The sequence below is a fragment of the Rhinoraja longicauda genome, chromosome 3 (assembly GCF_053455715.1).
Source record: "Rhinoraja longicauda isolate Sanriku21f chromosome 3, sRhiLon1.1, whole genome shotgun sequence".
Taxonomy (NCBI): domain Eukaryota; kingdom Metazoa; phylum Chordata; class Chondrichthyes; order Rajiformes; family Arhynchobatidae; genus Rhinoraja; species Rhinoraja longicauda.
In genome coordinates this window covers 87,418,144-87,446,089 of record NC_135955.1, presented here as the reverse complement: position 1 = coordinate 87,446,089, position 27,946 = coordinate 87,418,144, and the positions used below count along the sequence as shown (strand labels likewise).

Here is a 27,946-nt window from a genome sequence, read left to right as displayed (position 1 = left end):
AATGAAAATATGTTAGTTAGTTAAGTTTATTGTCACATGTAGCAGTGAAACGTTTTTTGTCGCGTGCTATCTTGTCAGCGGAAAGACTATAGACTATACACTGTGGCACGGTGGCGCAGCGGTAGAGTTGCTGCCTTATAGCGCTTGAAGCGCCGGAGACACGGGTTCTAACCCGACTACGGGTGCTGTCTGTACGGAGTTTGTACGTTCTCCCCATGACCACGTGGGTTTTCTCCGAGATCTTCGGTTTCCTCTCACACTCCAAAGACGTACAGGTTTGTAGGTAAATTGGCTTAGTAAATCTAAAAATTGTCCCTAGTGTGTGTCGGATAGTGTTAATATGCAGGGATCACTGGTCGACATGGACCCGGTGGGACGAAGGGCCTGTTTCGGCGCTGTATCTCTAAATTAAACGAAACATGATTACGATTGAGCCATTCACAGTGTATTGATGCAGCATAAAAGGAATAACGTGTAGTGCAAGATAAAAAACAGTAAAATCCACTTATAGTCCAATGAGGTAGATAGTAGCTCAGGACTGCTCTCTAGTTGTTGATCAGGTAATATAATTAAGAAGTCAGACACATAGTGTTGAAGTAACTCTGCGGGTCAGGTAGCATTTCTGGAGAAAAAGGATGGGTAACGTTTCGGGTCGGGACCTTTCCTCAAACCCAAAACATCACCAATTGTATTTCTCCAGAAATGTTGCCTGACCCATTAAGTTACTCCAGCACTTTGTGTCTATCTTTGTCATAAACCAGCATCTGCAGTTCTTTTCTACACATAACTAAGAACTCTCTAGCCTCATACGGAACGAAGGTGCATTTTGTTTATTCTGGCCTTGGATGAGTGATAACTTGAAATGATTGACTTCTGAATTGTGAAAGTCTTGGGTGAGAACAAATGCTTCCTTTAGAAGATTGAAAGAAAAATTAGCGTGAAAGGTAAAAGATTTTGGCAGTGACAACCTGGGAACAACCATCGCAAGAAGGAGGGACTTGAGTTTGAAACTCAGAGAAGATTACAGAGTGAAGATGAATGCAAACGTGCTGGAGTAACTCAGCAGGTCAGGCAGCATCTCTGGAGAAAAAGAATGGGTGATATTTTGGGTCGGAACCCTTCTTCAGACTTCTCAAGTCTGAAAAGGGTTCCGACCCGAAACATCAACCATCCTTTTTCTCCGGAGATGCTGCCTGACCCGCTGAGTTACTCCAGCACTTTCTGCCTATCTTCCCTATAAACCAACGTCATGTATCTATCTTTACACTGTAAATGTCTCGATTGTAATCATGTTTTGTCTTTCTGCTGTTTGGTTAGCGCACATCAAAAGCTTTTTATTGTACCTTGGTACACATGACAATAAACTAAATTACCAACAGAGTGAATCTGGCCAATTCATTCATAAGGGTGATATCAGAGTTCAAGTCATGAGTTTTATGATTTAGTTTAAGAAGTGATAACGGTATAGTAAAGCAAATGAGAAGTTATTGGAGATAATGGTTTGCATGCATGCTTAAGTATCTCGAGTTTTATTAAAGATTAAGTTGTACTAAACCTTGGTTTAGTCTTTTCTTCCCTACAGCCATCAGGCTATTAAACACTACAACCCCAAATAAGCTCTGAACTACAATAGACTATTATTATCGTACCACTGTTTGTTTATTGAGTGTGTGTGTGTGTGTGTGTGTACTTGTGAGTATGTGTACATATACACGCTAAACGTTTTTTTTCTTTCATTTATCATATTGTTTACAGTGTACTATGTTTACATATTCTGCTATGCTGCAGCAAGTAAGAATTTCATTGTTCTATCTGGGACATATGACAATAAAACATTCTTGACTCTATACAGGTAATAGGGCCAACACTATTATAAGGGAAAGTTGCAGTGGATTAATGGACAAAGCAGAGTTTTCAGTCAGACAAAGGGAAGATTGGAGTGTGTCAGGAGTGAGATACGTCTCTTTGTTATCTGCGAAGTACTGGATGATTGGATTCAATCCCACGATGCCCTGTATCAATGCTCCTCACTATTTCCTCTTTGCTGCAAGCACAATATAAAACAAGCAGGCTGGCCATTTTCTGGATACTTCAAATTCCATTTTCCTCTATGCAGATTGCAGCCGAGTTCCCTTATTTCTTCAAACAAAGGAAAGGAAATGGAAGTGAAAACTACTTTTGTTCCCCAAGAGACTGCGTTCACACAAGAATGACTGATATGGAAAAAGGGTCGTGTGATTATGGAAAAATGTACAAAATAGGTATTTTAATGTTATCCTGTTCTTCATTAGTTGAATAAACAAACTCCAATCGAACTTACTTTGTATTGATTTTGCCAAGGCAAAATAGATTAGCAGTTAATATTGATAACAGAGGCAGGGTGGCACAGTGGTAGAGCTGCTGCCTTAAAGGCGCTAGAGACCCGAGCTCGATCCTGACTACGGGTGCTGTCTGTACAGAATTTGTACGTTCTCTGTGTGACCTGCGTGGGTTTTCTCCGGGATTTCCAGTTTCCTCACACATTCCCAAGACGTACAGGTTTGTATGCTAATTGTCTTGGTAAATTGTTCCCAGTGTGTGTAGGATGGCGTTAGTGTACAGGGATCATTGGTTGGCACGGACTCAGTGGCTCGAAGGGCCTGTTTCCATGCTGTATCTGTAAACTAAACTAAACTATTAGCAGATATAGTTGCAGGTGAAACATGTTGAAAGTATCTCACAAATGCTGTTTAAAGCACATTTCATGAATAAATGTTCTCAGCATATTAAACAATAATGGAACTTTTAATAAGTGCTGCAGTAAAGATTTTAATTTACATATTCTTATTCGTTTAGGATGCAGAGGCAGCTAATACCTACAACATACAAACTAAACCAGTGTTAGTTATAATTTTAAACTAGAGGTGGGGCGATTTACATGCAGAGATAAACACTATAATAGTCAGAGCATAGAAGGATAATGTACTGATGCGGCAAATGGGATTCGTGTAGCTGGGTAAATAGATCAGCATGAAGGGGCCAAAAGGCCTGGTTCTGTGCTGTTCAACCCTATGACAATTCATGTGCAGGAAAGAACTGCAGATGCTGGTTTGAATCAAAGAAAGACGCAAAATGCTGGAGTAACTGCGGAACAGGCAGCATCTCTGGAGAGAAGGAATAGGCGACGTTTCGGGTCGAGACCCTTCTTCAGACTGATCTTCTGACAGAAGGGCCTCGACCCGAAACACCACCCATTCCTACTCTCCAGACTTGCTGCATGTCCCGCTGAGTTACTCCAGCATTTTGTGTCTCTGACAATTCATCATGGTACAGGTACTGTCAAAAGTCATGGACTGAAACTGCCAGCATCAGATGGATCCGTTCCATTTTTTTGTACAAACATATTTAAATATTGTATTTCCAGAATCAAATTTTACACATGCATGTGCACACATATACACACGCACATTCACACACATCTTATCACTTTAGACTTTAGTGATAGTGTGGCAACAGGCCCTTCGGCCCACTGACTTCACGTCGACCAGAGATCACCCTGCACACCCACAATTAAAGGTTCAAAGGTCAGTTTATTGTCAATTAAGATACGGTGAAACTTGAATTACCATACAGCCATACTAAACAAAAGCAACAAGACGCACAACTACATAAAAGTTAACATAAACATCCACCACAGTGGATTCCCCACATTCCTCAGTGTGATGGAAGGCAATAAAGTCTAATCTCCTTCCACTTTATTAGACAATCGAACTGGAGAGTCATTGCAACTAGAGATTAGTAATCAGCATGATTTGTCTTATTTAAGAAAAAATCTCTAAACTTATGCATTCTTTAAATAAATCTGTGTGCAATAAATCTCAAATAATATTTAACAACTATGAATGTTGAGGATGAAGTGTATCCTTATCCAAGTGTAATCAGTGCCCGGCATAGTTAGAGTCATACAGCATGGCAACAGGCCCTTCAGTCTAACTTTCCCATGCCGACCAAGATCCCCCATCTACATTAGTCCCACCTGCCCACGTTTGGCCCTGTCACCGAAAGGAAGCATGCAGGTACAACAGGCAGTGAAGAAAGCCAATGGAATGTTGGCCTTCATAACAAGAGGAGTTGAGTATTGGAGCAAAGAGGTCCTTCTGCAGTTGTACAGGGCCCTAGTGAGACCACACCTGGAGTACTGTGTGCAGTTTTGGTCTCCAAACTCGAGGAAGGACATTCTTGCGATTGAGGGAGTGCAACGTAGGTTCACGAGGTTAATTTCCGGAATGGCGGGACTGTCGTACGTTGAAAGACTCCAGTGTGGGCTTGAATACTTTGGAATTTAGAAGGGTGAGAGGGGATTTTATTGAAACATATAAGATTATTAAGGGATTGGACACGCAGGAGGCAGGAAACATGTTCCCGATGTTGGGGGAGTCCCAAACCAGGGGCTACAGTTTAAGAACAAGGGGTAGGCCATTTAGAACGGAGATGAAGAAAAACTTTTTTATTCAGAGTTGTGAATCTGTGGAATTCTCTGCCTCAGAAGGCAGTGGAGGCCAATTCTCTGGATGGTTTCAAGAGAGTTAGATAGAGCTCTTAATGATAGCGGAGAAAAAAGGGATATGGGGAGAAGGCAGGAATGGGGTACTGATTGTGCATGATCAGCCATGATCACGGTGAATGGCGGTGCTAGCTCGATGGGCCGAATGACCTACTCCTGCACCTATTGTCTATTGTCCATATCCCTCTAAGATAGGCACAACATTCTGGAGTAACTTAGCAAGTCAGGCACCATCTCTGGAGTGAAGAAATAGGTGATGTTTGGGTGGGAACCCTTCTTTTGACTGAAGTCAGAAGAAGGGTTCTGACCCGAAAATTGCTTTTTTTGCCTGGGATGCTGCCTGACCCACTGAGTTACTCCAGCATTTTGGGTTTATATTTGATGTAAACCAGCATCTGCAGTTCCTTCCTACCCACATCCCTCTAAACCTCTATGCATGCAAATGTCGTCTAAAACAACTTTGTGAACATATTATAGAAACGTATTGTGGCGAGTCGGTAGAGGCCCGAAATAAAGGCAAGGAGCCAGGTATTTTGGGGGCGTTTCGGTTTAATACTCGGTTATCAGACGGGTCGAGTCTGCCGGAATGGCTTCGCGCCCAAAACCTTGTCCTTATATCTGTAGTACCGGACCGCTCCCCTGGACTGGTCGATTCCCATGCCGAGAGGTCGGTAGTGGTATGGCCCGACCCTTGGGAGCCGCCACAGGACCCCCCCCCCAGAACCGGAGGCACAAAGCGCACTGGTGGTCGCACAACCCGACCGGACCGCGTACGGTAATCGGTCGACAGAGGGGCCGGCGGAGGCACAGTTGGAGGGACAGGTGGTGGGTCCCGGAAGGGTGGGCGACCTCGTGGCCGAGGCTGGGCAACCCGCATCGGTTGGTCAATGTCTAAGTGGGCCGGCTTCAGGCGGTCAATTGACACGGCCTCCGGCCGGCCCCCCATGTCCAAGATAAAGGTTGTCTGTCCGTGCTCCAGCACCCGGTACGGGCCCTCATACGGCCTCTGGAGTGGCGTCCGGTGGGCATCACGGCGCAGGAACACAAAGGCGCAGTCCCGGAGGGCCGATGGCACGTAAGGGCGGAATGTCCCATGGCGGGACGTCGGCACGGGTGCGAGCTTGCCAACTCGCTCTCGGAGGCGCTGTAGGGTGGATGAGGGCGGTTCCTCTCACCCCAGCAACGAGGGCACGAACTCCCCGGGCACCGTGAGCGGGGACCCGTATACGAGCTCCGCTGACGATGAAGCCAGGTCCTCCTTGGGCGCAGTCCGGATGCCCAGCAAGACCCATGGTAGCTCGTCCATCCAGTCGGGGCCGGAGAGTCACGCCTTCAGCGCTGTCTTCAGCTGCCGGTGGAACCTCTCCATTAGGCCGTTTGCCTGCGGGTGATAAGCCGTGGTGTGGTGCAGCCGCACGCCCAACAGGTGGGCCATGGCCGACCACAGCTCGGAGGTGAACTGTGGCCCCCGGTCCGAGGAGATGACCACCGGCACCCCAAAGCGAGCAATCCAGTGCGCGGCCAACGCACGAGCGCATGTGGCTGTTGATGTATCGGCCAGCGGTATGGCCTCCGGCCACCGCGTGAAGCGGTCCACCACCGTGAGGAGGTGTGTGATGCCCCGGGACGGCGGGAGCGGGCCCACAATGTCCACGTGCAGGTGGTCGAAACGTCGGCAGGGTAGACCGATCTCTTGGAGTGGCGCCCGGACGTGGCGTTCATTCTTTGCCGTCTGGCACGGAATGCAGGTGCGGGCCCAGTGGCCAACCTGCTTGCGCAGACCATGCCACATGAACCGCGCAGCTACCAGTGCGGTCGTCGCCCAGATGGATGGGTGAGCCAGCCCGTGGACCACGTCGAACACCCTCCGGCGCCACGCGGCCGGGACGATGGGGCGCGGCTGACCTGCCGACACATCGCACAGTATCGTCGCTGCTTCGGGGCCGAGGGGAACATCCTCAAGGCGGAGGCCAGAGATAGCAGTCCGGTAGGCGGGCATCTCCCCGTCCGTTAGTTGTGCCTCCGCCAAGGCAGAATAATCAATGCCGGGCGGCACTTCTAAAATGGCATTGATGGCAGGGCGAGACAATGCGTCGGCCACCCGGTTTTCCTTCCCCTCGATGAAGCGGATGGAGGTGGTGAATTCCGAGATGTAGGCCAACTGGCGTTGCTGTCGGGCGGACCATGGGTCGGAGACCTTTGCCAGGGCGAAAGTGAGCGGCTTGTGGTCCGTGTAAGCGGTGAACGGGCGGCCCTCCAGAAAATAGCACCAACCGCCAACTCTGAGGCGTCCACCGTAAGGGCTGTCGGGGCATCGTCCCGTGGGTGAACCAGCAGCACAGCCCGAGCCAGGGCCTCCTTTACGTCGTCAAATGCCGTTACCGCCTCGTCGGTCCACACGACGTTCTTACGCTTGCCCGCCACCAGCTCGTATAGCGGCCGCATGATGTGGGCCGCGGATGGCAGGAACCGGTGATAAAAGGCCACCATGCCGACGAACTCCTGCAGGCCACGCACCGAGGACGTAAGGGGAAACCGGCGGATGGCGTCTACTTTGTCCGGCAGGGGAACCGCGCCTTGCGAGGACACACGGTGGCCAAGAAAGTCAATTGTGGCCACGCCAAAGCGGCACTTGGCGAGGTTTATCGCCAACCCGTGCTCGCTGAGCCGCTGAAAGAGCTGCCGGAGGTGGGCACAGTGCTCCTGCCGCGAGCGGCTGGCTACCAACATGTCGTCGAGGTAGACAAACAGGAAATCCAGCCCGCGACACACGCCGTTCATTAATCGTTGGAATGACTGCGCGGCGTTCTTGAGGCCGAACGGCATCCGTACGAACTCGTAGAGTCCGAACGGCGTGATGATTCCCGTCTTGGGCACATCCTCCGGGTGGACCGGGAACTGGTTGTAACCTCGCACTAGATCCACCTTCGAGAATATCGTGGCCTCAGCCAAATGGGCGTTGAAGTCCTGGATGTGGGGCACGGGGTATCGGTCCTCGGCGGTAGCGACGTTCAGCCGCCGATAATCCCCGCAAGGTCTCCAGCCCCCGTTTGCCTTGGGGACCATGTGGAGTGGGGATGCCCATGGGCTGTTGGAAAGGCGGACGATCCCCAAGGACTCCATCGTGCGGAAATCCTGTCGTGCCAGGCGTAGCTTCTCAGGCGGCAGTCGGCGTGCTCGTGCGTGGAGGGGTGGGCCGGTAGTTGTTATATAATGGAACACCCCGTGCTTGGGGGTCGACGACCGGAATTGCGGGGCCATAATATCTGGAAACTCCGCCAGAACCCGAGCGAAATGGGAGTCCATGGACGACAGCGGGCGTACAATGGGCTCATTCAGCCGCAACGCGATGGGCTCCATCGTGGCGGAGTGGACCAAGCGCTGCTGCCTGACGTCCACGAGGAGAGAATGAGCCCGCAGAAAGTCAGCCCCGAGCAACGGCTGGGAGACGTCGGCGATCGTGAACTGCCACGTAAAATGACTGGCGCCGAAAACGATGTGGACCGTGCGGACGCCATAAGTCTGAATGTGGCTCCCGTTTGCCGCGGTGAGGATGGGCCCCCGCTTCCCAGAACGAAATACCAGCGGCGAAGGGGGCAGGACGCTCAGCTCCGCCCCGGTATCCACGAGGAAGCGGCCCCCGGAGCGCCGATCCCAGGCGAAGAGGCGGTGAATCTGGCCGGCCGCCGCGGGGACTATTGGCAGCCGGCCCTGGCGTTTTCCGGGAACGTGCACGGCTGGCGGCATTGTCGGGCTGCAGCACCCCAGCGCTGGTGGTAATAACACCAGTGCCTCCTGCTGGTGCTGGCTGGAGCCTGCTGGTGTGGGACTGCCGGTGCATGTGCGGGTGCAGGACCCGCAATGGCCACCAGGGGCAATCTCGCAGGCCTCCGGGGCATACCTGTCACTCCTTCCACAGCTCCCCCGCCCGACCAGAGAAAATCGGGCGCTGCTGTAGTGACGTTTAGCACGCTGACGTCATCACGGCGCGCCGCCCACAGCGCGTCCGCCCGCCTGCCGAGGGCCCGGGTGTCTGCAAAGGAGGCGTCGGTGAGCTGCAGGCGAATGTCGGCCGGCAGCAGGTGCAAGTATATTCAAACATCAGGCAACGCGACCATCTCCTTCAGGAGGCTAGATGGGCGCCGGTCACCGAGGCCTGGCATGTGGAGGAGCCTTTCGGCCCGCTCCATTCGGGTTAGCCCGTAGGTTTGGAGCAGCAGCTCCTTAAGGGCTTCATACTTATCGTAGGCCGGTGGGTCCTGGAGGAACTCCGTTACCTCTTCGGCCGTGTCCTGGTCAAGGGCTCCCACCAGGTGGAAGAAACGGGTGGAACTGGGCCTCCGCTCGGTAAAACCAAACGCGAGCCCGGGTGGTCCAGAAGGTCGGGAGCTTGATGGCTACCGCGTCGACAGCTGGGGCCTGGTCGGCCTGCGAGCTGGACGGACGGTCAGCTTTTGATCTTGTGTCCATCCTAGTATGAATGGACCGTCGAGGTCACCAATGTGGCGCGTCGGTAGAGGCCCGAAATAAAGGCAAGGAGCCAGGTATTTTGGGGGCGTTTTGGTTTAATACTCGGTTATCAGACGGGTCGAGTCTGCCGGAATGGCTTCGCGCCCAAAACCTTGTCCTTATATCTGTAGTACCGGACCGCCCCCCCCTGGACTGGTCCATTCCCGTGCCGAGGGGTCGGTAGTGGTATGGCCCGACCCTTGGGAGCCGCCACAGTACAAGATTATTAAGGGGTTGGACACGTTAGAGGCAGGAAACATGTTCCCAATGTTGGGGGAGTCCAGAACAAGGGGCCACAGTTTAAGAATAAGGGGTAGGCCATTTAGAATGGAGATGAGGAAAAACTTTTTCAGACAGAGAGTTGTAAATCTGTGGAATTCTCTGCCTCAGAAGGCAGTGGAGGCCAATTCTCTGATGCACTCAAGAGAGAGCTAGATAGAGCTCTTAAGGATAGCGGAGTCAGGGGGTATGGGGAGAAGGCAGGAATGGGGTACTGATTGAAAATGATCAGCCATGATCACATTGAATGGCAGTGCTGGCTCGAAGGGCCGAATGGCCTCCTCCTGCACCTAGTGTCTATTGTCTATTTTGAACTCCAGTTCTGCAAATTGGTTGCATTAAAATTAACCAAAGGGTCTATGAGCAACTCATGGAATATTCAGCATTTCCAAGTATGTTGTTTTTAAAAAAGTTTTTTTTTTTATACAAATGTTAGTGTGCAAAACCATGACCAGGTGGGCATTTGTATTTTACGTAAGGCCTATAATGTGGTGACCAGAAATGAACGTAACACTCTTAATGTGGAGAGACAAAAAACTGTAGCAGCTGGAATTGTGAGCAAAACACAAAATCCTGGAGGAATTTAACAGGTCAGGCAGCATCTGGAGAGGGAATGCAATATTAAAGATTGGTGCTGGAAGACACAGAACGAACAATGAGTTACCTTTGCCCATCTACCAGCACTTGGTCCATAGCCTTTAAGTGCTTGTCTAGATACATCTGAATGACTGAGCAACTCTGCTTTCACCACAGCCAGGTAGTGCCAGGCACTCTCCACTTTGTGGTTGAAAATAGTTTTCCTTAGATTCCCACTAAATCTCCTACCTATTACCCTAGCTCTCTGTTGTGTAGGTTTAGATGTGTCGGAAAGAACTGCAGATGCTGGTTCACCCCAAAGATAGACACAAAATGCTGGAGTAAATCAGTGGGACATGCAGCATCTCTGGAGAGAAGAAATGGGTGACGTTTTGGGTCGAGGTTTATTTTAATAAAATTAACCTACTACTGGGCAAGTCTGTGTTCATTCTTTTTTTTGTTATATAGGATGCATCGTACAAGTCCTCCATGATCTTAGCAATCCTTGAAAGGTTCCTCTAATTTAAATGTCAGTATGTTTTTCAGTGATACTGCCTGATCTGTTGAGTTACTCCAGCATTTTTGAATCTTTTTCTTTGCAAAGCAACATCTGCAGTTCCTTGTATCTCCAATCCAGTATCTTCTTTCATGTACAGGATTTGAACATAGTCGGGTTTAGTTGGCAGCACAGCTTTGGGAGAAAAGTACAAAACACTGTTCCTTTTAGTTTGCAAAATTGTAAATACAGTACAATGTTCAATTGGTAACCAAACAGTTTCAACTGGCACCGAGCAACTACTGGCACAAAGGATGGAATTATGGGCAGTAGTTATAAATCAATACTTTGAATTTAAACGTTCAAATGAACAAACGCTGGCAATAATAAATGTCATTTTACTTCCAACGTAGCAAACCGTACAGGCAGAATGAAGTCACTCTTCAGCGTGCTAACTAGTTCCATGGAAAGGGTGTTGAAGCGTCTTTAATTGTTCTTGGTCTGTTTCAATGACTCAACTTCTTGTCCAAGTTTTCCTTGACGACATCAAGAAATTCCTCCATGTACACGTAGTGTTGCCCTGGCTTTATGCTAACAATGGAGGAAATTACAGCATGTCAGTGGAAACTTTCAGCCACAGCCTTTAAGCTTTGCGTTTTTTTTACAACTCTGGCACAAACAACAACAAGATATTTACCACCAGACCCAGTTGGAGTTGGTGCTTAATGTTCCATATGGACAATGGCAAGCAATTGTTCCATGTGCCAAATGTGAACACTTTGCTGCAGTCTCTTAGAAACATAGAAAATAGGTGTAGGAGGAGGCCATTTGGCCCTTCGAGCCAGCACTGCCATTCATTGTGATCATGGCTGATCATCCACAATCATGCCTTATTTCTCCCCATATCCCTTGATTCCGCTAGCCCCTAGAGCTCGATCTAACGCTCTTTTAAATTCATCCAGTGAATTGGCCTCTGCTGCCTTCTGTGGCAGAGAATTCCACAAATTCGCAACTCTCTGGGTGAAAAAGTTTTTTCTCATCTAAATGGCTCAACTGATTTTATTCCTCAAAATGAACAAAAATATACAATTTAAAAAAACACAATTTGCTACTGGAGAACGCAGGTCAAACAGCATCTCTGGAGATGGATAGACTTTCTCCCACCCCCACCTCTTTTCTAGCTTCCCTCCGCTCTAATAATCAGTCTGGAAGGGTCCCAACACAAAACTCCGCCTATCCAGGTTTAGTTTATCTTATAGATACAGTGCGGAAACAGGTCCTTCAGCCCACTGCGTTCGCACCGACCGGCGATCCCCGCACATTAACTACCCTACACACACAAGGGACAATTTTCAATTTATACCAAGCCAATTAACCTACAAACCTGTACGTCGAGCGGTGCTGGCTCAAAGGGCCGAATGGCCTACTCCTGCACCTATTGTCTATTTTCTTGGGAGTTTGGGAGGAAACCGAAGATCTGAGAAAACCCACGCAGGTCACGGGGAGAATGTACAAACTCCATACAGACAAGCAACTGTAGTCAGGATCGAACTCGGATCTCTAAGGCAGCAGCTCTACCGCTACACCAATGTGCTCCATGTTCTCCAGGGATGTTCTCTGACCTATTGAGTTACTCCAGCATTTCCTGTTTTTGTTTGGAAAGCCAGCATTTGCAGTTTCTTGTGTCTCCAAAAATATACACGTTCGATTTGTGATTGTATTTGTGCACATGGCAAGCTACTGACAAGAACATGGCTTTTTTTCCCCTCAAAAAATATTTATTTTGTCTCTCTCCTTTGCTATCAGCATTGAATTATGACACTTTAATGATATCAAATATTTATAAGGATTCATTTCTCTCATTGGTATTTTCCATTTGCTCATGTTTACTCAATTGATGTTTAATTTTTCTGCTGAAAGGGCTGGCAAAGAAAGTTACAAAATTCAATGTTGTAAATTTCCTGCTCTAGATATAATCCTAGATGCAAAGGTGTTAAAATCATGAAGGGCAAAACCTTGTTATTTTAAAAACTGCTTCAAATGGGTCACTAACAAAGGCAGTCAGATTTAAGGTGATTGCCAAAAGAAGCAGAGACAACATATTTCCAAATTTGGCTACGAAAGTGGTTAGGTTCTGCAATATATTCCCCAGTGTTGTGGGTGAAATAGATTCAAAAGGGAACCCATCAGATAAAAAATCAAAAGTATTATGCAGAAAGGGCTATGGAATGGAATTAATTGGATTCAACTAAACATTGGCCAAAGGTCAAAGTTTATGTTTGCAGTTACTGTTAGCATCTCCATTCACCAGCTTGGCTGTCTGAGGCGGAACAAATCTCTGCAAATACAGGATCACACTTGAACCCAAGATGACCATTGAAGCACATATCACCATTGACCCAAGATGACCATTGAAGCACAAATGGCTGCCCATTTCCATTTCTATTTCATTGCTGAACTCCGTCCCGTCTCTGCTGAAACACCTTCGTTAGGTGCCTTCGTTAGCTCCATATTTGAACTACTCCAACTTATCCTTGGCCGGTCTTACACCCAGTAGTTTATCATATCATATCATATATATACAGCCGGAAACAGGCCTTTTCGGCCCTCCAAGTCCGTGCCGCCCAGCGATCCCCGTACATTAACACTATCCTACACCCACTAGGGACAATTTTTACATTTACCCAGCCAATTAACCTACATACCTGTACGTCTTTGGAGTGTGGGAGGAAACCGAAGATCTCGGAGAAAACCCACGCAGGTCACGGGGAGAATGTACAAACTCCTTACAGTGCAGCACCCGTAGTCAGGATCGAACCGGAGTCTCCGGCGCTGCATTCGCTGTAAAGCAGCAACTCTACCGCTGCGCTACCGTGCCTCTTGTTTGCCTCCACTTCTTCCAGACATGACTCCTTACTATAGATAATATTATTCTGCCCCTTTATCTGTTTCTAAAGCCACTGTTTCCCAATACACAGGCAGTTTCATCAAAAAGTGTAATGTGGGACAAAAAGCTGCATTTTCATTTGGTTGCAAACCCTTCTGCATACAAGTCAACCCATTGACCATATTTGGCCTGATTTAACATTGCTCGTTGGGCTTCATACCGCAACATTTAACTCACATTTCCTAACTTCATGAGAAATAAAACATTCTTTGCATTTTTCCTCAAAATATTTAGTCTTTTTCATGATTCTTTCACTGCTTTAGTCAGTCCCTCTCTCACTTCTATTTTTGTATCTTATGTATGTTTGATTAGTTTCTAGTTTGCTCCACTGGCCAAGTCATTAATGTAGATTGGCAACAATACAGAGTCAACCACTGACCTTGTGGAAGTTCTATCAGTCAGAAATATACTCTCTTTCCTGTTGCAGACCAGTATTATCTCATCCAATACCCGATCTCCCTCTCCTTTGTCTATTTAGACACCTTTTAATTTTCTTTGTAGCTTCTGCATTGACTGAATCCAATTCAAAATTGAGCAACTTACTTCTGAAATCCGTAAATGCAAGCAGCCAAGTCCTTTGTCATGATACCGCTCTCCACAGTTTCCACACACACCTGCTCTAGCATATTAGAAAACCTGGGAGAATGGAATACAGCATAAACATTAGACAGTGCTATCCAGTGTAAAACAGTGTAAATACAGTGCTATCCTGTGTAAATACAGTGCTATCCAGTGTAAATACAGTGCTATCCAGTGTAAATACAGTGCTGTCCAGTGTAAATCCAGTGCTATCCAGTGTAAATACAGTGCTGTCCAGTGTAAATACAGCCTTGTTATCCCGTAATGCTCCATGTCACAGAGCGGGAGGAAACTATTTTGCAGAAGACATTTACAGTTACCACATAAGACCGAAAGAAATGCAGTTATAGTTATAACTTATAGGAGAAGAATTAAGCCATTCGACCCATCAAGTCTACACTACCATTCAATCATGGCTGATCTATCTTTCCCTCTCAACCCCATTTCCCTGCCTTCTCCGCATAACCCCTGACACCCATACTAATCAAGAATCTATCCACCTCTGCCTTAAAAATATCCATTGACTTGGCCTCCACAAGTATCCATTCACTTGTGAGTGAATCTGTGAATGAATTCCACATATTCACCACCCTCTGATTAAATAAATTCCTCTTCATCTCCTCTCTAATGGCATGTCCTTTTATTCCAAGGCTATGGAGACATCATCTCCACATCCACTCTATCCAGACCTTTCACTATTCAGTAACTTTCAAAGAGGTCCCCTCTCATCCTTCTAAACTCAGGCTTTTTGCCTTCTTCCACACTGGGAGAAGCAAGTGGCGAATTAATCCCACTCTGTAATTCATCCCAGCCATTGCTCCAGCAAACCTCTTAATAAAAGCTTCGGATAAATAAGCTCACTTGGATACAAATTCACCTGAAGCTCTGCAATTGGGGCCATCGTTACTCGTTTTGATTACCAACCCATAATAACAGTCACACAAGTTTTAGTGCAACATAAAATCTTCATAAATAAGGGGGTGGCCTTGGTGTAGGTAGCCAAGATTGAATTAGAAAAATGGTACAAAGAAAATGACTTGGTGGCATTTCATATGGCCTTAAACACAAAATCCAGCCTGAAGCGATTTAATGCTGGATAAAAAGCAGAGAGTTTTCTCACTAAGGTTTATTGGCTAAAACATTCAGGTCTTATTCCCCACATTCTCTTTGTAAAATTACTCTGAACATCAACACACAAATGACTTACTGCTTAAGCTGATGATTGCTATCGAGCTTTCCTCTGTGTTCCAGCCCTCGAGTCCAGGCAAATATGCTGGCAATTGGATTTGTGCTGGTGGATTTACCCTGGTGTTTAATCAAAACAACTTAAAGTAACAATATGGAGCATGAAGCAGAGCTTAGAATTGAAATATTATACCAGACTATATGATACTGTGCACCATCCACAAACACATGCCACTCATTTCTCTTTCCTCCCTACACATTAGGGGTGATTTTGAGGCTAATTAATCTACAATCTCAACCGTCTTTAGGATATGGGAGGAAACCGGTGCACCCAGAGGAGTCCCATGCGGGTTATAGGGAGAACATGCAAACTCCACTCAGACAGCTCCCAATGTCAGGATCAAACCCGGGTCTCTGGCACCTTTAAGGCAGCTGCTCTACTAACTTATTCCAAATTTGATGAAGGATATTCTTGCTATTGAGGGCGTGCAGCATAGGTTTACTAGGTTAATTCCCGGAATGGCGGGACTGTCATATGTTGAAAGACTGCAGCGACTAGGCTTGTACACACTTGACTTTAGAAGGATGAGAGGGGATCTTATCGAAACATATAAGATTATTAAGGGGTTGGACACGTTAGAGGCAGGAAACATGTTCCCAATGTTGGGGGGAGTCCAGAACCAGGGGCCACAGTTTAAGAATAAGGGGTAGGCCATTTAGAACGGGGACGAGGAAAAACTTTTTCAGTCAGAGAGTTGTAAATCTGTGGAATTCATTGCCTCAGAAGGCAGTGGAGGCCAATTCTCGGAATGCATTCAAGAGAGAGCTGGATAGAGCTCTTAAGGATAGCGGAGTCAGGGGGTATGGGGAGAAGGCAGGAACGGGGTACTGATTGAGAATGATCAGCCATGCTCACACTGAATGGTGGTGCTGGCTCGAAGGGCCGAATGGCCTACTCCTGCACCTATTGCCTATAAATACTATAACTCAATTAGAACAAATTCAGCTGTAGAATAATAAGAGTAGATTTAAAATCATGGAATTTGAAAGTTGTCGAATAAAAGCACGAGTTATGGGATGGGATTGCATTAAAGACGTTGCCCTTTTTATCGAGGTCTGGTTTCAGCTGTTGAGGAGAATGCATGGCCAGAGCATTCTGTGCTGCATTATCTGCTCGCACTGACCTTCTGGTGCTCTCTGTAATGTCGAGTAACTGTTCCATGAGCCGCTTCAGCTTCAATTGTCTTCCCATCTGGACAAATCAGCACTGACGTCATCAGCCCCAGAGAACCAAATCCTGCAGCGAAAACATCGTCGTGACAAGACATCATTGCAGAGAAAATATCAGTGCGACATTTGGGGCAACACAGTGGGGCAGCGGTAGAGTTGCTGCCTTACAGCGTTACATCGTGAGCTTTCTCTAGGTGTTCCAGTTTCCTCCCACACTCAAAAGACGTACAGGTTTGTAGGTTAATTGGTTTCTGTAAATTGTAAATTGTCCCTAGTTTGTAGGATAGTCCGAGTGTACGGAGTGATCGCTGGTCGGCACAAACTCGGTGGGCCGAAGGACCTGTTTCCACGGTGCATCTCTACAGTAAAGACCAGAGGGCATGAGTCAACCGGTCAAAGTGTTAAAGGTATTAAGTATTGTACTCCCAAGCCAATCTCAAGGCAATTTGCATACATTTTTATGGACATTTAGACAAGTACTTGGATAGGATAGGTTTATGGGGAGATGGGCCAAATGCGGGCAAACGGGACTGGCTTAGATAAGGTATCCTGGTCACATTTGGGCCAAAAGGCGTGAGTCCATGCTGTACGTCTTTATGACTTTGTAAATACAAACACGAGTTTTAAAAAGTTACCAACTCTTTCCAAAAATATATCTAAATTCTGGAACCGCCCCCTCCCTCTGTACAATTTTATGTTCCTCAAGACAATGCATGTCACCAATGGAGAATGGAAACCTGCCAGTTTGGGGAGTGGAGCGTGTGGTTGTGGCTCTGTAGTAAAATTAGAATATGCAGGAAATACTCAGCAGGTCAGAGAGTAAAGGCGGAGAGAGAAACAGAGCTAATGTTTCAGGTCAGCTGCTTTTCCCTGTTCTAATGAAAAATCAAAGGTAAACAAATTTTGTGTTGCGATGGACGATTGGGGGTGGGGAGGAGATGGGCAGAGAGAATAAAAGGAAAGATCTGTGATTGGATGGAATCAAGGGCATATTGAATGGACACAAATGATGGTAGTGCTAACTGAATGGGGAGGTACGACATTATAATGTAATGGACTGCATTCAATTGCATGAAAAGTGCTATATAAATAAAAGTTATTATTATTATAAATAAATGGCACACTTGATTTTGATTTTGGTGTCTTCAGAGATATAGCACAGAAGCAGGCCCTTAAGCTTTGACCGGTAATCTGCATACACTAGCACTGTCCTACTTCTAGGGATTATTTACAATTTTGCTGAAGCCAATTAACTTAGAAACCTGCACGTCTTTAAAGTGGGAGGAAACCGGAGCACCTGGAGAAAACCCATGCAGTCACAGGGAGAACGTACAAACTTTGTACAGACAACATCCGTATTCAAGATCGAATCCGGGTCTCTGGCGCTGTAAGGCAGCAACTCTACCGCTGCGCCACTGTGTCGCCCAGCTGGGCGCCACGGAGCCTCTGTTGAACTTTGTTGGAACTGAGTAAGAGATCAAAGACAGAGGTCAGAGTGGCAATAGAATGAAGAATTAAAATGACAAGAAACCAACGATCAACTTGCGACTGTAGAGGGCCTGTTTCCATGCCGTATGACTCTATGATTTCATCTGCTCTTTCAAGTGCTAATCGGACCTGCTCCGCATTTCCAGCAGATTATAGACAATAGGTGCAGGAGTAGGCCATTCGGCCCTTTGAGCCAGCACCGCCATTCAATGTGATCATGGCTGATCATTCTCAATCAGTACCCTGTTCCTACCTTCTCCCCATACCCCCTGACTCTGCTGTCCTTAAGAGCTCTATCGAGCTCTCTCCTGAATGCATTCAGAGAATTGGCCTCCACTGCCTTCTGAGGCAGAGAATTCCAGATTCACAACTCTCTGACTGAAAAAGTTTTTCCACATCTCCGTTCTAAATGGCTTACCCTTTATTCTTAAACTGTGGCCCCTGGTTCTGGACTCCCCCAACATTGGGAATATGTTTCCTGCCTCTAACGTGTCCACCCCTTAATATGTTTTGATAAGATCCCCTCTCATCCTTCTAAATTCCAGTATACAAATCTAGTCGCTCCAGTCTTTCAACATACGACAGTCCCGCCATTCCAGGAATTAACCTAGTAAACCTACGCTGCACGCCAGATTCTGTTATTTCATGTTTTTAAATCATGATTCTGGGGTGCGCGAAAGTATCCATTGCAGCAAATGTGTGGTTTACCATCCCAATGTTCATTCATAATTAATCATTACTGCTGGGACAACTATTTACTTGGACTTAGAAGAGATGATGACCAAGAGGGCAATTGCTGCTGCTAGAAGCAATGAGCAAATGACAACCAACACAGGAATCAGGAAGACTGGAGAAATGGCAGCTAATATCAGCACCAATAGAGCAATCGCAGAAATAAACAGATGACTATATGAAGGAAAATCATTCTGAAAATCAAGCCGGACATTTTCCTATGTCGAATTGTGTCATCAATTCCCCCAAGAATAGGAAACAAAGCTGAATGGAATAAGTCGGCATGTGGTAAAACAGACCCTCCATCTTCAGAATGGTTGAAGAGCTTTGCAAAAGGCACTAAATTGCAACTCAAGTCCGGGTGAATCCAGTCCAACAAAATTTCTTAAAGCATCAGAAGATAACTCCATCAAGGCAATCCATCCAGTCAGTGAAGGAGAGAGGAAGAAATTATTAATTACTACAGAATAGTGCAAAATAAGTTCCAATTAAATCAGGTGCTTAAATAATTTAGCAACTTGTATCAGAGCTTCCAAATTAACCATGCCGACAATGGACAAGATCCCACCACAATGTTATCCTCTGAATAGCACATATCAGTCTGAAGAAGGGTTTCGATCCGAAACGTCACCCATTCCTTCTCTCCCGAGATGCTGCCTGACCCGCTGAGTTACTCCAGCATTTTGTGTCTATCTTCGATTTTCCTGCACAATCAGTATTGAAAATCCATTTGACATTTTGTTATTCAATAGATTAGAAACCATTTACCAATCAATGGGGTGGCACGATGGCACAGCGGTAGTTGCTGCCTTACAGCGCAAGAGTCCACAGTTTAATCCTGGTTATGGGTGGTCTGTATAGAGTTTGTAGGTACTCCCCGTGACCGCGTGGGTTTTTCCCAGGTGCTCCGGTTTCCTCCCACACTCCGAAGACGTACAGGTTTGTAGGTTAATTGGCTTCGATAAAAATTGTAAATTGTCCCCAGTGTGTAGGATAGTGTAGTGTATGAGATTTGCTGGTCGGCACAGACTCGGTGGGCCAAAGGGCCTGTTTCCTTGCTGTATCTCTAAACTAAACAATAAAAATGAGTAGAGACACAAAAAGCTGGAGTAACTCAGCAGGACAGGCAGCATCTCTAGACAGAAGGAATGGGTGACGTCTCGGGTCGAGACCCTTCTTCAGACTGGTTAGGAATAAGGGAAACGAGAAATATAGACGGTGATGTAGAGAGATAAAGAACAATGAATGAAAGATATGCAAAAAAGTAATGATGATAAAGGAAACAGGCCATTCATTGTAAGCAGTTTGTCGGGTGAAAATGGGAAGCTAGCACAACTTGGGTGGGAGAGGGATGGAATGCCGGGGTTACCAGAAGTGAGAGAAATCAATATTCATACTGCAGTGCTGTAAGCTGCCCAAGCGAAATATGAGATGCTGTTTCACCAATTTGCGTTTAGCCTCACTCGGACAATGGAGGAGACCGAGGACAGAAAGGTCAGTGTGGGAATGGGAAGGAGAATTATAGTATCCAGCAACCGGGAGATTAGGTTGGTTCACGCCGGCTGAGCGAAAGTGTTCCGCAAAAGGAACGCCCAGTCTGCGTTTGGTATCGCCGATGTATAAGAGTCCACATTTTGAACAACGGATACAGTAGATGAGGTTGGAGGAGGTGCAAGTGAACCTCTGCCTAACCTGAAAGGACTGTCGGGGTCCCTGGACAGATTCGAGGGAGGAGGTATGGCGACAAGTGTGGCATCTTCTGCAGTTGCTGGGGAAGGTACCTGGGGAGGGGGTGGGTTGGGTGGGAAAGGATGAGTTAACCGGGGAGTTGCGGGGGAACGGTCTCTGCGGAAGGCAGAAAGCGGTAGAGATGGGGAGATGTGGCTAGTGGTGGGATCCCATTGGAGGTGGCAAAAATTTTGGAGGATTATGTGTTCTATTCGACGGCTGATGGGGTGGAAGGCAAGGACCAGAGGGACTCTGTTGTGAAAATGTGGCTAGTGTTGGGATCCCGTTGGAGGTGGCGGAAATTTTTGGAGGATTATGTGTTGTATGCGATGGCTGATGGGGTGGAAGGTAAGGACGAGCGGGACTCTGTCTGTGTTGCGTAAATGTGGCTAGTGGTGGGATCCCGTTTGACAATAAAATGAGTATAGTGATGAAGAGTTAATTGATAATTACCTTGTGCCAGGATGTCAGACTGAACATCTCCATCGTAGTTCTTACAAGCCCAGACAAAACCTCCCGAGGACTTCAGCATCTGTGCCACCATATCATCGATCAGCCGGTGCTCATACCAGATGCCCATCTTATCAAACATTGCTTTGTAATTTCTGTTAGAGCAAAAACAAAAATCAAAACTCCAATTAAAAGTCTAGCCGATCCTACTATCCATGGTTGAATATAATGCAGTTGTAATTCAAGAATTTACACTTTAGGTGCCTAAACTCAGTTTAATGCAACATTAGGAGCCAATGTTAAGGTGTATTCTGGTTTTCTCCACAACCCCCCCTCCCCCCTTCTTTCACAATTAGTCTGAAGAAGAGTCCTGACCCAAAACGTCACCTATCCACATTCTCCAGGGATGCTGCCCGACTCAGAGTTACTCTTGGCAAGATTGTCCCAGATTCTCAAAACCATAGGAGCAACATGCACAACATGAATCGTAAGAGCTCTTCAGTATTGAGATCTTTTCGATTTATACCTCAGGATTCCTTTGCAAGTTATCCCTTAGCTGAAAGCACACTTACATTTGGCGTTGGGTGGCATGTAATATATTTGCATTGACTATATTTTCCCACATAGTTGAATAGCACGACCTCTGCTGGAGACCACCTGTCTGCACAATAAGATGCTCAATGTTTAACACATGGGCCTCAAGCCTGCTTTGCCATTCAGCAAGATCATACGACATTGGACGATCAACACTTGCCTGTCTGTCCCCAATAACCCACACTTCCTCAGGGACCCAAAACAAAATCTGCCCTGGCCTTTAATATGTGTAATGACTCTGTCTCCCCAACTCTCTCGATCAGAGAATTCCAAAGATTTGTGACCGTCATGGCAGAACGTCCTCTTCTATCGTAATGGATGACTACTTTTTCTGACACCATCCCCCCCCATGGGAGGAAACATCCTCCCCGCATTTTCTTTTTGATTTAGAGATACAGCGCGGAAACAGGCCCTTCGGCCCACCGGGACCGCGCCGCCCAGCGATCCCCGCACATTAACATTATCCGACACACACTAGGGACAATTTTTACATTTACCCAGTCAATTAACCTACATACCTGTACGTCTTTTGGAGTGTGGGAGGAAACCGAAGATCTCGGAGAAAACCCACGCAGGTCACGGGGAGAACGTACAAACTCCGTACAGACGGCGCCCGTAGTCAGGATTGAACCAGAGTCTCCGGTGCTGCATTCGCTGTAAGGCAGCAACTCTACCGCTGCGCCACCGTGCCGCTTGCACATTGGCAGCCTAATGCTCCAGGCTTTATGCATTTGCTATCAACTATTAAGCTGTCTAACTCTTCCCTTTGCAAAAAAACAAGGTACTGCAAATGCTGGATTACATAAAAGGACACAAAGTACTCAGCAGGTCAGGCAACATTTCTAGAGAATGTGGGTAGACAATGTTTTGGGTCGAGTCCCTTCTTCAGAGTGACGAAGGGTTCTGACCCAAAACGTCACCTGTCCGTGCTCTCCAAAGATGCTGTCTGACCTGCTGAGTTACTCCAGCACTTTGTGTACTAACACTTCCATTTGTTTTTGTCAAGTTAATGAGATGGTTGGTTATAAGTTCACAAGTTATAGTGGCAGAATTAGGCCATTCAGCCCATCAAGTCTATTCTGCCATTCAATCATGGCTGATCAATGTTTCCCTCTCAGTCCCACCTTCCTGCCTTCTCCCCGTAACCTCTGATGCCCGTAGTTAGTTAGGAGACATAAATCTAGCTAACATACAATTTCATGCTGCAGATATTTTAATAGCTTGTCTCCACCTCCATCTGGCTCAGCAGTCAGAAATTAAGCAAAATAACAAGGGTCTAAAAAGGAATATAGCCTTGGCAAAGGGAGTTAACCAAGGCTAGACCCGAGAAATACCAACTCAATAAATAATCCAAATATAGAGAATTCAGTTTGTTTTCCATCAATGAAAATGCAGAAAGTGCAAAGAAGTTTATTAATAGTTTCTTGCAAGTCCTTCTCAGCAGTCTTGCTGATAACCTCCCCATAACAAGTGTCATCTGCAAAATTTAGTAAACCAGAGTTTTAATGGATGAGTTACTTACATTGCAAAGCAAGACTAGATTAGTTTCAGGTAGACACAAAAATGCTGGAGTAACTCAGGCAGTATTTCTGGAGAGAAGGAATGGGTGACATTTTAGATTTATTCGATTAGATTAGTTTATTGACACATCTACTGAGGTACAGTGAAAAGCTTTTTTCTTGTTTGCTATCCAATCCACGGAAAGGCTATACATAAATATTCAAATGTTTCGGTTTAAAAAAAACACTTTGGTGGCAAAAACAAGGAGGCGGATTATTATCTCAATGGTGTCAGGTTAGGTAAGGGGGAAGTGCAGCGAGACCTGGGTGTCCTTGTACACCAGTCACTGAAAGTTGGCATGCAGGTACAGCAGACAGTGAAGAAAGCTGATGGCAAGTTGGCCTTCATAACGAGAGGATTTCAGTATAGGAGTAAAGAGGTTCTTCTGCAGTTGTATATGGCCCTGGTAAGACCACATCTGGAGTATTGTATACAGTTTTGGTCTCCTAATTTGAGGAAGGACATCCTTGTAATTGAGGCAGTGCAGCGTAGGTTCACAAAATTGATCCCTGGGATGGCGGGATTGTCGGGATTGAGATTGAAAAGACTAGGCTTGTGTTCACTGGAGTTTATAAAGATGAGAGGGGATCTTATAGAGACATATAAAATTATAAAAGGACTGGACAAGCTAGGTGCAGGAAAAATGTTCCCAATGTTGGGGGAGTCCAGAACCAGGGGCCACAGTCTTAGAATAAAGGGAAGGCCATTTAAAACTGAGGTGAGAAGGAACTTTTTCACTCAGAGTTGTGAATTTGTGGAATTCTCTGCCACAGAGGGCAGGGGAGGCCAAATCACTGGATGAATTTAAGAGAGTTAGATAGAGCTCTGGAGCCTAGTGGAATCAAGGGATATGGGGCGAAGGCAGGCACAGGTTACTGATTGTGGATGATCAGCCATGATCACAATGAATGGTGGTGCTGGCTCGAAGGGCCAAAAGGGCGTCCTCCTGCACCTATTTTTTATGTTTCTATTTTGTGTAGGAAATAACTGTAGGTGCTGGTTTAAATCGAAGATAGCCACAAAAAGCTGATGTAACTCAGCGGGACAGGCAGCATCTCTGGAGAGAAGGAATGGATGACGTTTCAGGTCAAGACTCTTCGCCAGTCTGAAGAAGGGTCTCAACCTGAAATGTCACCCATTCCTTCTCTCCAGAGATGCTGCCTGTCCCGCTGAGTTACTCCAGCTTTTCGTGTCTATCTTCGGTTGAAACCAGCATCTGCAATTCCTTCCTTCACGGAAAGGCTATACATGATTGCAATCATGCCATCTACTGAATTGAATTGAATTGAATTACCTTTATTGTCATTCAAAATGAATTGAACGAAAATCATTTGCCACGCAGCCACAACAGTACAGAGTAAAAGACAGAAGACACACAATTTTAACACAAACATCCATCCATCACAGCGACTCCTCCAGATACCCCTTCACTGTGATGGAAGGCAAGAAAATTTGTACAGATACAAGTAGATTTGAAAATTATAGAGAGGTTAAGTAGTAGCACATAGGGAGAAACTTAACCACTGGCAACTGTAACCAGAGGATTCAAATCTAAAAGTTTTGGCAAAGAAATTAGGTTACAATAGACAATAGGTGCAGGAGTAGGCCATTCAGCCCTTCGAGCCAGCACCGCCATTCAATGCGATCATGGCTGATCACTCTCAATCAGTACCCCGTTCCTGCCTTCTCCCCATACCCCCTCACTCCGCTATCCTTAAGAGCTCTATCCAGCTCTCTCATGAAAGCATCCAACGAACTGGCCTCCACTGCCTTCTGAGGCAGAGAATTCCACACCTTCACCACTCTCTGACTGAAAAAGTTCTTCCTCATCTCCGTTCTAAATGGCCTACCCCTTATTCTTAAACTGTGGCCCCTTGTTCTGGACTCCCCCAACATTGGGAACATGTTTCCTGCCTCTAATGTGTCCAATCCCCTAATTATCTTATATGTTTCAATAAGATCCCCCCTCATCCTTCTAAATTCCAGTGTATACAAGCCTAATTGCTCCAGCCTTTCAACATACGACAGTCCCGCCATTCCGGGAATTAACCTAGTGAACAAATCAGAATCTGAGTACAAATAGTTTTAAACTGCGACATTACACAATGCTTCCACAAATAACATTGGTCCTTGTAAATTGAGTCAGAAAGAAAATCAATTCACTTTTTTTGTTTTCTGTAAACATACATCAATTTCAGTAATGCTGTATAATTATCAATTGCAAATGGTATTTCTAGGTAGCAGAGGATGTGGATTCAGGATCTTCTGTGGAAGCAACTAACCATTGACTCCATTTACACCTCACGCTGCCTCGGCAAGGCCAGCGGCATAATCAAGGATGAGTCGCTCTCCGGCCACTCATTCTTCTCCCCTCTCCCATCAGGTAAAAGGAATAGGAAAAAAACCCTGCAGATGCTGGTTTAAATTGAAGGTAGATACAAAATGCTGGAGTAACTCAGCGGTTCAGGCAGCATCTCAGGAGAGAAGGAATGGGTGACGTTTCGGGTCGAGACACTTCTTCAGACTGGTGTAGAAGGTATAGAAGTGTGAAAATGCACACTTCCAGATTCAGGGACAGTTTCCTTTCAAGCTGTTATCAGGAAACTGAATCATCCTACCACAAACAGAGAGCAGTCCTGAACTACTTTCTACCTCATTGGTGACCTCCGTATTACCTTTGATCGGACTTTGCTGGCTTTATCTTGCACTAAACATTATTCCCTTTTCATGTATCTATACACTGAAGTCTGAAGAAGGGTCTCGACCCGAACCGTCACCCATTCCTTCTCTCCTGAGATGCTGCCGGACCTGCTGAGTTACTCCAGCATTTTGTGAATAAATACCTTCGATTTGTACCAGCATCTGCAGTTATTTTCTTACCCTACACTGTGGACAGCTCGATTGTAATCATGTATTGCTTTCTGCTGTCTGGTTAGCACACAACAAACACTTTGCACTGTACCACGGTACATGTGACAATAAACTAAACTGAACTGAAAGCAGTGTAGGTTGATTGTTGGAATGGGTTATGTAGATGGCAGACACCGCAGAGAAATCGCTGGTGGCAACGTAATTAATAATAAATCTCAAAGTTATGAGATAAATTGGATCGATGGCAGAAAAATTAATCTAAAGAGAAATGACGAACAAGTGGAAATATATTTCCAGAGAATTACAGAGGTAAAATCCTACAGATGCAAGAAACCTTTTGGGGGTTGGATGAGGGAAGGGTAAGTTAGGAGGAGGGAGGTTCATGAAGCAGGATGGGTGTCAGGGGATAAAGAAAAATAGAAAGTTGAGCCTGTAAATCTTTCCCTCTCAGTCTGGGTAAATAGTTTTTCCCTCATGGTTCCCATCTTATAAAGCGAATATCAAAACTGCTGCAAATGGAAAAAAAAATGGATCATGAGTAATGTGGGAATGGCATAGGCATGCTGTTATTTCTAATGGGATCCATTGCAACTTGAGAGTAAATCTCCAAGGCCATATAAGTGCTGCAGAGATCAAAGCAAGCTTACCATTTTTGCAGCCTTTCTTTATAAATCTATAGAGCCGTATAGCATGGAAACAGGCCCTTCTGCCCAACTTGCCACACCAACCAACATGTCCCACCTACACTGGTCCCACCTGCCTGCATTTGGCCCATATCCCTCTAAACCTGTCATAGGGCCATAAGTGATAGGAGTAGAATTAGGCCAATCGGCCCATCAAGTCTGCTTCGCCATTCAATCATGGCTGATCTATATCTCCCTCTTAACCCCATTCTCCTGCCTTCTCCCTACAAACCTTGATACCGTACTAATCAAGAATATATCTGTCCTATTCATTATTAAAGGATAAAGCACATTAAATTTCGACTGAACTAATATTTTCATCAGCATCACTTCACAAGATTGAAGCAGAAAAATATATTTGTGTTATAATTTCAAGGAAAACTTACGCAGCAAAAATTTCCTGGAATATGTCCTTAAATCTTCCATCATAGGCCTTCATAATGGTGTTTTTGGTACTCATATAAAGAGGCAATTTCTTGGTCAGGGCATACTGGAAGCAGCTGTGTGCAAATCCTGTAATAGACTAGGTATAAAAAAAGTGAAAAGATTATTCAATTCGACCCGAAACGTCACCCATTCCTTCTCTCCAGAGATGCCGCCTGCCCCGCTGAGTTACTCCAACATTGTGTGTCCATCTTCAGTTTAAACCAGCATCTGCAGTTCCTTCATTCACATTATGCACCAACGCACATTCCTTGTATATGTACATACTTGGCTAATAAACTTATTCATTCATTCAGTTGTATGATGAGTACACGAGTTGGGACATCATGTTATAGTTGTAAGAAACATTATTAGACCACACTCGGAGTATTGTGCACAGTTATTATTAATCGTGCTAACTTTCAGAAGTTAGGATGCAAAAAAGATTCACAAGAATCTTGCCTGGACTGGAGGCTTAAATTATAAGGAGAGATTGGCAAGGCTGGCATTGTATTCCCTGGCGTGATGGAGGTCGTGGGCTGACATGATAGAGGTTTATTTATCAGGGGCATGGGTAACGCAGATAGTCACAGTCTTCTCCGCAGCGTAGCGAGTCTAAAACTCCACGGCATAGGTTTAAGGTAAGAGGGGCAAGGTTTAAAGGGGATCTGAAAGGCAAGTTTTTCCACAATAGGGTGGTGGGTATATTTGGAATGGACTGCCAAAGGTGGTGGTAGAGGCAGGTACAATTATATTAAATTAAAATAATAATAAAAAATGTTATCAGCCAAGGATGTATGCATACAAGGAATTAGCCTTGGTGCTTTGCTCACAAAAGGATAAAAACATGATATACAGCAGACGATTAAAAATAAAACATTGTAATTTAAACATGTGAAAATAAAGTACCAGAGTAAAAAGAGGCTACAGACATTTGGCTGTTGTGTTGAGCTACTGCTCATAGAAAAAAGAACAGATATATGGATATTAAAGGTTCAGAGGGATTGGTGTCAAAGACAGGCAAATAGGATTAGCTTAGATAGGCATTTTGGTTGTATACAAAATGTATACAG

At 45.8% G+C, this 27,946-nt stretch overlaps 1 protein-coding gene across 2 annotated transcripts in view; it reads right to left on the bottom strand.

Annotated features, from left to right (window-relative positions):
• Positions 1-10,858: 10,858 nt before the first annotated feature.
• Positions 10,859-27,946, bottom strand: part of LOC144592157 (isocitrate dehydrogenase [NADP], mitochondrial-like) — a 58,936-nt gene continuing 41,848 nt past the window's right edge. For both annotated transcript variants that reach the window (XM_078396588.1, XM_078396589.1), the window contains exons 6-11: positions 26,837-26,973; positions 20,746-20,897; positions 16,299-16,411; positions 15,137-15,234; positions 13,894-13,986; positions 10,859-10,994 (exon numbers count right to left, since the gene is read on the bottom strand). In XM_078396588.1, the coding sequence (XP_078252714.1) occupies positions 10,910-10,994; positions 13,894-13,986; positions 15,137-15,234; positions 16,299-16,411; positions 20,746-20,897; positions 26,837-26,973 (678 nt within the window). In that variant the 3' untranslated portion in view covers positions 10,859-10,909. The remainder of the gene's footprint in view (positions 10,995-13,893; positions 13,987-15,136; positions 15,235-16,298; positions 16,412-20,745; positions 20,898-26,836; positions 26,974-27,946) is intronic.